Source organism: Argopecten irradians, chromosome 14 (genome assembly GCF_041381155.1).
Source record: "Argopecten irradians isolate NY chromosome 14, Ai_NY, whole genome shotgun sequence".
In the NCBI taxonomy this organism is placed as follows: Eukaryota; Metazoa; Mollusca; class Bivalvia; order Pectinida; family Pectinidae; genus Argopecten; species Argopecten irradians.
In genome coordinates this window covers 4598103-4608336 of record NC_091147.1, presented here as the reverse complement: position 1 = coordinate 4608336, position 10234 = coordinate 4598103, and the positions used below count along the sequence as shown (strand labels likewise).

Sequence of the window (10234 nt, the reverse complement as noted above, 5' to 3'; positions counted from 1 at the left end):
ACTATATACACAAAGATGGGTGGAGTTTTGCAAAGTAATATTTACCATGATATTTTCAGCAATGTTTCCATGGTAACGGAAAAGTGCAAAAAATGAAAACCTAAAAATAGCAAAAGGTACTACTAGACCATATGTGTCTATGAAGTTTCATGGAAATATCTCTTCTGGTTGTAGAGTTATGCTCCGGAAACGAACCTGGTACAAAAATATGCCATTTTCAGCAATGTTTCTATGGTTACAGAAAAAATCACAAAAAGTGAAAACCTAAAAATAGCAAAAGGCAATACACAGGTCGACTGAATTACCATATATGGAACAGACAAAATTCCTGTGCGAGTTATTCCCCTTGTAGTCATGCACGTGATTTGTACGGATATTGATCAATGGAAAGTGTGATTTATGAATGGGTTTCGTTTACTACTCATAGCAACGCGTAGTATTTTCAGGGGGCACTGTCTTTAATTTCCCCTGCGAACCACAATTTTGATGATATAATTTGTAAATGAAATCCATCGTGTGTATTAATACATTATAAACATTTTCACCGCACGCCGATTTTGGGGAATTCGGCGTTTTTCAACAATAATGATTTAAATCTGCTGTTTTATATTACAGCTAATGCAAAAAATCAGTACGTTATCAGACCTTTCATTTTAACTATAAAACATTCTCCATAAAAAAACGTTGAAGTAATATACAAAATACATAACAACATTTACTTGTCACAAATTATTTTTGATTTGCTGTTCGTTTACTTTTATGGTATTTTGTTTTATTTTTACGATACATTCACCCCATATCGTTTTCCAGATATATGACGTTTTGGAAAAGGTATTTGAATTAAGAGCTTGTGATTATCAGAAATATATATGAAAGAGGCAGATGTACTTTTGTATGTGCTTAAGGGTTTTCAGATTCACTATTAAATTATACAGGAGAAAAACTTTGATCATACCTTTCAAAAGTTACATTAATTTTCAGATGGTTTCAGTGCGATTTTTGAAAGAAAAAAATAATATATTAACAACATTTCATTTGTATTAATAAAACAAAATGCACTTCTGGTTATCATTATCTATATATGTACATAACCTATATACTTACAAGATATTAAATCGTAAAACAAAATACTCATTAAATTTAGATGAAAATTTATCTACGACACTTTACGGATCAAGTCGACTGTTACATGTAGTTGTAGTAGGGTCTACTTAAGGGTTCTGTGTATTTAGGTTATATAAGACTATACGCAGAAAGGTTCCAATGAGCAGAATTTACTACTCTCTAAAATACCATCTTAATGGATGAAGAGGCTTATGAAGAGGTCTCGACTACCGGGAACATCCGTACGTCGTGTACATGTGCATAAGAGGAAAGTAGTCGAACAGATTAATCTAAGATGCGCTCTAAATTTATCTATCTATCTTTTGACGACATATTTTAAAAAATATATAACACATGAGGATTTAAATTACTGCAATTCTTCATGTATTCAGAACGTCACATGGTAGGATGTGGTTTTATAGAAAGAGAATAACTTCCTCGTGCAATTTAAAATACGCGATGTGAAACTTAAAAAATGCAAGAAAAGAAAACTTGGAGAGAAATTTTAAAGGATTTAAGATATTTTGTTATCTATTATGTGTATTACTAAATATTTGGGCATTTCAATATAATGAATGTTAGGCCAAACAAAATTAATTTCTTGTTTCTCAGGCACATTTTTCCAAAAAAGGATGAGGGAGGGAGGCTATTTTTTTTACTACCTAAAAATGTGATGAGGGAGGGATTTTTTTTTTCTCAGTCACATAATAATATACATGAATCATGTGATTTGAAATTGTGTCAATTGTTAAATGCATAAAATGAATAAAGAAATCTTAATTTTAAACTATTGTCTTTATTTTCTGGTATTAAACTTACAATTTAAATTGAAAAACAATTGAAATACAACTTTATGTTCAATGTTAACCAGATGTACATAAGCAAGTGATCAGGACTCCCTATGTTTTAAGATTTGGTCTTTTTGCTCCCCTTTCGTTCCTCCCACACATTTCTCTTTCTTTTAAGAGCTTGTTTGTCTCTGGTGTCACAGATTTTACATATTGGATATTGGCTCTCCTTTATTACAAGGTCTGTGTCAGAGCCACAATGGAAGCACACAGGGGGAAAGCACTTCGAGCTGAAATAGGGGACTTCAATAGGAGTATCACATGTGATGTTACTTCTGACATATACTTTCGTTAACAATGCATTGATTCTCGGTGCTTTTGAAGCATCTTCTGGTTGCAGTTCCTGTAAGATGCTTCCACAAGAGTAGTGGTACATTGACAGTACCCTGGTTAAAAGTGACTGTTCGCTATTTGAAAGTTTTGAAGCAGCGTAGACAACTCTAGGTCTACCGAAACAAACAATAAACTGTTTAAAATTCAACCTACACTTAATCCTAAACTGTCCAGTCGGAGAGACCGCAGAGAGGAAGTTGTACTCTCTCGGCTCCGAACTGGACACACATATTTTACACATTCCTATCTATTGAGAGGGGAGGATCCTCCTACATGCCATGCATGTGATTCTCCTCTCACAGTGGAGCATATTTTATTGCATTGTATTGATTTTAAACACATACGAGATAAATACTACGATGTCTCCGACATGTACACTTTGTTTCATGCCGTGAGACATAATCGTATTTTTAATTATCTCAAAGAGATCGGTATTTTAAGCAAAATATGAACGTTTTCTCATCATACATCGTATCAACTCAACATTTCATCGTTTCATCAACATTGTGCATGAGTTTTCTCATGTGTTTTAGCCAAATTTATTTTATCCCATGCAAACCTTCTTTTTTTTATCAAATTAACGTTTACAATCTGTGTTTTAGTCCTTACTTGCTTTTTCTTACCCTGAACTTTTATCCTGATATTAATGCATGACTTGTAGTTTGGCCCTAAATGACCTTAGTTGTCGATGGGCCGTAAAACTCAAACAAACAAACAAACTATTGCATTCAATGCACGCCACGGTCTGCTGGCATGTCTTTGCTGTTTGGGCTGATGGGGAAAATGGTATATTAATATGACCATGGTGAACACTAGAAGTCTTCTTTTGTCGATGAGAAGGACAGAACTCCTCACTGGTCTCCTCTATGCCATACAACTCCGAGAAGTCCTTGTAATGGCCCTCATCTCCTGCAAAAGAGAAGGTATTTCTATATTGACATTCAAATAGTATAATATTAAAGATAGAATAAAGTCTGACAAACTTTTATCCTGTATTTCCATTTAATTATCAAAGTTTTGAATTTCAGTTTTTTCATGTGCTGTACTGTTTTTGTGTGCTTGAAATTTCAGTATACGTACCTGGCACAGGATCTGGGAACGGATGGAGCTCAGCAAACTGGTCAGGGGGAAGAACAGGTGGAGGACATATTTCACAATCAGCTACACCACACTTCTTGATTGTGAAGAAATAGCTCCTGGATGTGCAGCAGTGTTCCAAAAATGCTGAAAGCTCTGGCCTGAAAAACATGCAGAAATTTTAATATTATTCAGAAAATTTGAAGATAGACAAAAAAATGAGTGAAATATGACATACATAGCACAGAAAATGTGTACCTTGAAATCAATATTTTAATGTCAAAATGATGAATTGAAAATATAAAAAATATTTGTTTTTGTTAAAAGTGAAAACATGTCCTTTCATACATCAGCTTTTCCCAAATACAAATCATTCAATTAGATACTCATGATAGATATTCCAGTGGTAAGCATATACAATAATTAAAAAGGTAGAACTGGCAAGTGCTATTAAATACACACACAGATACTCCAGTTCAATAGTGCCTATTAGAACACACTCACAAACATCAGAAGGAAAAAGCAAATGAAGGTAAACCACCACCAAAAGATATGTTATATTAAAAGCAAGTATGATCTAAATATTTTGATAAAGAGATAGTGTTTGCTAGCAGCTACATGCATATTAATATTTTAGATTATGCAAACTACAGACACATTGCTAGTTATTGGTGCACAAGGGTTAAGTATTTACATGTACATGTACATTTACATGTTAATGTTTCATTCCAACTGCTTAAGGAGGATACATGAATATACACATTGGCTATTTATAATATATTAAAAAGCACTTACCAAATCTTGTCCATTTTGATCTGTATCATATTTTTAGACAATAGTTATACCACATGTTATTTTTGTATATACTAAAGAATAAAAATGTTCAAACACAATGTTCTGTATTATTCTTATAAAAATAATGGTTTATATAAAAATATAAATATTTTAATGAAAACTACTTTTAAATACCTGTCTTTCACTGCTTGCTTCAGTTCCTTCTGATGCATCTCATTGAAGTCCAGTGGTTCACCAAACCTGTCCAATGCCCCCCAAAACTCTTTCATTTCCCTGTCACTAGCAGCAGTAAAACATTTGAAAGGTTCATCTTTCAGCTGCAGTCGTTGGAAGAGTTGCGTCAGTAAAATCTAAATATATTGAAAGAAAAATGTTTTTCATCAAATTAAATGAAAGCTTTTTTTAAAGCAAAATCCATTTTACAATTTAAATGCACGCTAGATTGGTATCAATGTGTTTATATCAGAGTTTTATTTGTTAAAGTTCTACCATTTGATTCGTGTTTTGATATTAAAATGAAGAAAAAAAATACACAATATTATGTGCTTTCATAAATTTTAAGTTTAATACCTTTACTGGTTGTATACTGTAATACCTTTACTGGTTGTATACTGTCCACCATCTCCTCATGTATGTCAGGGTACTTGTCAGCAAGTTCACGCAATTGCTTCAAACTGTTAGCAGACCTCAGCTTCCTCTCACACTCCTCTGAAGTTTCCTTCCTCATCAGTCCAACAGCCTGAAGGGCCAAGTTCAGCACAGACATGATGCGTTCTGGGGGATTTTTCCATGACGACATTGGAGGTGTCCTTGCTGCAACTATGTAGTCATAATTTCCTTTGAGAAATAGGCACAGAATTGCCAGTTGTACCGACATGTAGGTGAGGCGGTGATCTGGACCCCCATCACTGTAAATACACATGATGGGCTTCTTGTATTTGGCAGGATCTTCACTGTTCAATATTTGTGACAGTTCTGTTATATGCCGTATGGGATTTGATGGTTCCAGAACCAAGTCCTTGACACCGACATTAACTTGTCCACGGTAGAACGATCCATCCATGGTTTCAGGTATATCAATCAGCATTGTCACACTTGGAACAATGCTGAATTTTGTGAAGTCGTGGTCAGAAACAGCAAACACAGAATCCTGACCAACGATTACTCTTTTCCCTCTGTCCACTGCTGCGACAGGATGTCCAGGTTCACCAACCTTACAGTGATGTTTGTCATCCATACACACCATAACAGCGTTATCACGAAATTTGACTGCAAAGTCTTTCATATAACGAAATATTGCTGATGCATAATGCAAGTCTATATGACTTTTTCGCAATTGCCTGCTCTGTACTTGGTATTTCACATGTAAATTCCCAGTGTACTGCAATGAGTTTATTGATGAGTGGTTTTTGGGTGCAAATTGCAATCTCAACCACTGTTCAGAAGGTATGGGTGTTCCTTCTGGACAAGTACCCTTCACTTGGTTCAGAAGGTCTCTGACAGACATTGCTGTAGCCAGATGTTGTATTGTATCATGCCTCCTGTCATCAACAGCTGTCTCCACTACATTTTCAATATATGTTTTAGCGTGATCAAAAAACACAGAGTATTTGGTTGGCTGACCTTCATTATGTTCTCGTAGGTCAAGAATCACATCCGGGTCCTGTAGCTCGAAGGCCTGCTTCACTTTCTCATCAATTATCTTTTCATTTGAAGTCTCCGGTGCACTATTGTCACCGGTAAGATCTTTGTAAATGCAGCGGGCTTCCATTGGCTTAACATCACACAACAGAGTTACCTTTTGCAGGAAGTTTCTTTTCATGAACCTGGTATGGTATGTTGGTAAATCTTTGGTGATACCTTGTATTACATCATTGTTTTTTGTCAAGACGTCTTCTTTTTGAATAGTGTTCATAGGAACTCTCCAGATGAAATTGTGTGTACCGAGGTTATTCCCTGCAGACACTCGAAACAGAATACATTTGTAGGGAAGTCCGTTCTTCAAATTGTCAATATAATGACGTCTTTGGCGTGTATCTCCTGGGGTATACTCGTCAACACATAGAGGTTTGAACTCTTCAATTTTAGACAGATGTTCTGTTAGTGGTTTGTATCGGGATGAAATTGTGGGCTTGACAATATACTTCGGGTAAATCATCTCCACACTCTGTGTGTCATTTCTGACTGGTATAGCGCTCTGATGTCTTTCCTGCGCCTTCTCCAAAGACTTTGCCAAATAGTTTTTATATCCATGTAAAACCTCAGAAAGTTGTTCAACGGCATTCTTGATAGGACTCCACATAGGCCCATTTATCCATGGCATTCCTAAGCACCTGTCTAGATCTCGTGCATGTGCATCAAGAGTAGATTGATCCATGCGCAATGGTTTATGTTTGTGAGTTTCAGGTGAGTTATAACCTATCAGATGTTCAAAGAGCATAGGAGTGTGAAATCCCCTTTCTCTGAGTGTTTCCCAGTGTGGGTCGACATACCAAAGAGCATTTGTCACAGCAGTCACAAATGATGTACCCTGTGACATTGAGGCATGGGTAAACCCCAGCTGGGCTTTCTGAAGTGTTGACACAAACTTGTTGAATTGGAGATGTTTACTATTTCGGATTTTGTTGTCTGTGTTGTACATATTCGGCAATGTGAGCTTTCTACCAGCATCTATGAGAACTTGGAAAGCATTCCGTTTTTTCTCACCTGTTTTATTCCGACATTCATTTTCATGATCAGTTTTGACATTGTTTTCAGATGTAGATGCCGATGACCGTTGCACCTCGTGCAACGTTATTCTGACATAATGTCCAAACAGTTTCGTTGCTTCATTTACCTTTGAAGACATCATAACTTTGTCAAAAACGTCAGTTTTCCGTTTGCCGATAGCGGCCGACACATGATGATCCGCGAATTTTGGCGGAAATGACCAGTCGTCGGGACCAAGCGATCCATCGCACAGACCTTTGTAGAGTTCGCCAAACGAACAAGTATCACTATAATTCGAAATGATTGTCCAGGGTAAAAGAACACTCCCAGAAAAAGATATTTGAAGCGAAATCATTATTGCTGCCGTGTACCATGTGCAATCACAAGCTTCTAAAGGATAAACAAACGTTTCAATGATCTGATTTGGGAGATTCTAAAACACGGATCGGTCAAGTTCCGGATAATGTGGGAACCAACGTCGGATTTTTTCCGGAATTTATTTTTCGGCGCGGACGTTTTTATTTTTTTGATTTCAATAAAAAGTGAGTGGTGCAGGGGGTTCATATTGGATGCGGGCGGGCCTGAGAAACAAGAAATTAATTTTGTTTGGCCTTAAAGTACATGTAGTAGCCGAACAATAATACGTGAAGTATAATAGATTAATGATCTTTATTCACAGTTAAAATTGAATAATTAAACACGTGATGACTGTTTTGTTAGCTGTATTACAGATATATGTTGATTTAAAATCACTACTGCATTTCCCGAAATCGGCGTGCGGTGAAAATGTTTATTATTTATTAATACGCACGATGGATCTCATTTAGAAAAGATATCAAAACTGTGGCTCGCAGGGGAAATTAAAGACAGTCGAATTCCATTCATAAATCACACTTTCCATTGACCAATTTACGTACATATCACGTGCATGACTACAAGGGGAATAACTCCCACAGGAATTGTGTCTATTCCATATATGGCAATTCAGTCGACCTGCTACTAGACCATCAGAACAATGTGTCTATGAATTTTCATGGAAATATCTCTGCTGGTGTTAGAGTTGTGCTCCGGATATTTTCAGCAATGTTTCCATGGTTACGGAAAAAGTGCAAAAAATGAAAACCTAAAAATAGCAAAAGGCACTACTAGACCATAAGACCAATGTGTGTATGAAGTTTCGTGGAAATATCTCTACTGGTTTTAGAGTTATGCTCCGGAAACGAACCTGGTACAAAAATATGATATTTTCAGCAATGTTACCATGGTTACGGAAAAAATGCAAAAAATGAAAACCTAAAAATAGCAAAGGCACTACTAGACCATAAGACCAATGTGTGTATGAAGTTTCGTGGAAATATCTCTACTGGTTTTAGAGTTATGCTCCGGAAACCATTGGTACGGACGGACGGACGGAACTCATTTGTATATCCCCCGCCAACTTCGTTGGGCAGGGGATAAAAAGTAATCAAACATAGGAATTCCTCAGGGTTCAATCGGCAAGGTCGCGGGCGTGGAACTCATGGGAACCACGAAGCGAGACCTATGAATGGAACCTGTTACACTGCGGTGACTGGACATTATATGCGCGAATGTCCAAAACCGAAAAGAATAGAGAGTAAACAAGAAGGGTCTGAACAAAAAAACTAGAGGTGGTTGAACTTGTGCCCGAAAGTTCAACCATTGGAGACGCCTGTTTGTTAGATAGTTCTGATGAATTGTCTAAAGGGCTTACCGAGATTAGTCTTAATTCAATTAAAGCCGGTTGTTTATTCCTTGATATGTGGTAGGAGTTGTAGATATTTAGTTGATTCTGGGTCGGTAGTTACAATCATTACGGACGATTTTTAGCTCACCTGGCCCGAAGGGCCGGTGAGCTTATGTCATGGCGCGGCGTCCGTCGTCCGTCGTCCGTCGTCCGTCGTCCGTCCGTCCGTCCGTCCGTCCGTCAACATTTCCTATAAATCGCTACTTGTCCTAGAGTTCTGCATGGATTGTAACCAAATTTGGCCACAAACATCCTTGGGGGAGGGGGAACAGAACTTGTATAAATTTTGGCTCTGACCCCCCAGGGGCAGGAGGGGCGGGGCCCAATAGGGGAAATAGAGGTAAATCCTTTAAATCGCTACTTGTCATAGAGTTCTGCATGGATTTTAACCAAATTTAGCCACAAACATCCTTGGGGGGAGGGGAAAAGAACTTGTATAAATTTTGGCTCTGACCCCCTGGGGGCAGGAGGGGCGGGGCCCAATAGGGGAAATAGAGGTAAATCCTATAAATCGCTACTTGTCCTAGAGTTCTGCATGGATTGTAACCAAATTTGGCCAGAAACATCCTTGGGGGAAGGGGAACAGAACTTGTATAAATTTTGGCTCTGACCCCCAGGGGGCAGGAGGGGCGGGGCCCAATAGGGGTAATAGAGGTAAATCCTATAAATCGCTACTTGTCCTAGAGTTCTGCATGGATTGTAACCAAATTTGGCCAGAAACATCCTTGGGGGAAGGGGAACAGAACTTGTATAAATTTTGGCTCTGACCCCTCATGGGGCAGGAGGGGCGGGGCCCAATAGGGGTAATAGAGGTAAATCCTATAAATCGCTACTTGTCCTAGAGTTCTGCATGGATTGTAACCAAATTTGGCCAGAAACATCCTTGGGGGAAGGGGAACAGAACTTGTATAAATTTTGGCTCTGACCCCCCAGGGGGCAGGAGGGGCGGGGCCCAATAGGGGTAATAGAGGTAAATCCTATAAATCGCTACTTGTCCTAGAGTTCTGCATGGATTGTAACCAAATTTGGCCAGAAACATCCTTGGGGGAAGGGGAACAGAACTTGTATAAATTTTGGCTCTGACCCCTCGGGGGCAGGAGGGGCGGGGCCCAATAGGGGTAATAGAGGTAAATCCTATAAATCGCTACTTGTCCTAGAGTTCTGCATGGATTGTAACCAAATTTGGCCAGAAACATCCTTGGGGGAAGGGGAACAGAACTTGTATAAATTTTGGCTCTGACCCCCCGGGGGCAGGAGGGGCGGGGCCCAATAGGGGTAATAGAGGGAAATCCTATAAATCGCTACTTGTCCTAGAGTTCTGCATGGATTGTAACCAAATTTGGCCACAAACATCCTTGGGGGAAGGGGAACAGAACTTGTATAAATTTTGGCTCTGACCCCAAGGGGGCAGGAGGGGCGGGGCCCAATAGGGGAAATAGAGGTAAATCCTATAAATCGCTACTTGTCCTAGAGTTCTGCATGGATTGTAACCAAATTTGGCCAGAAACATCCTTGGGGGAAGGGGAACAGAACTTGTATAAATTTTGGCTCTGACCCCAAGGGGGCAGGAGGGGCGGGGCCCAATAGGGGTAATAGAGGTAAA

The 10234-nt window shown here is 38.5% G+C and overlaps 1 protein-coding gene across 1 annotated transcript; it reads right to left on the bottom strand.

The window, feature by feature from the left end:
• Positions 1-3021: 3021 nt before the first annotated feature.
• On the bottom strand, positions 3022-7592 carry LOC138307699 (uncharacterized). The gene is made up of 4 exons (XM_069248535.1): positions 4753-7592; positions 4332-4507; positions 4158-4177; positions 3022-3523 (listed from the first exon to the last, which is right to left on the bottom strand). Exons 1-4 carry the CDS (start codon positions 7219-7221, stop codon positions 3447-3449), a joined length of 2742 nt encoding a protein of 913 aa, XP_069104636.1. The 5' UTR covers positions 7222-7592; the 3' UTR covers positions 3022-3446.
• Positions 7593-10234: the final 2642 nt, after the last annotated feature.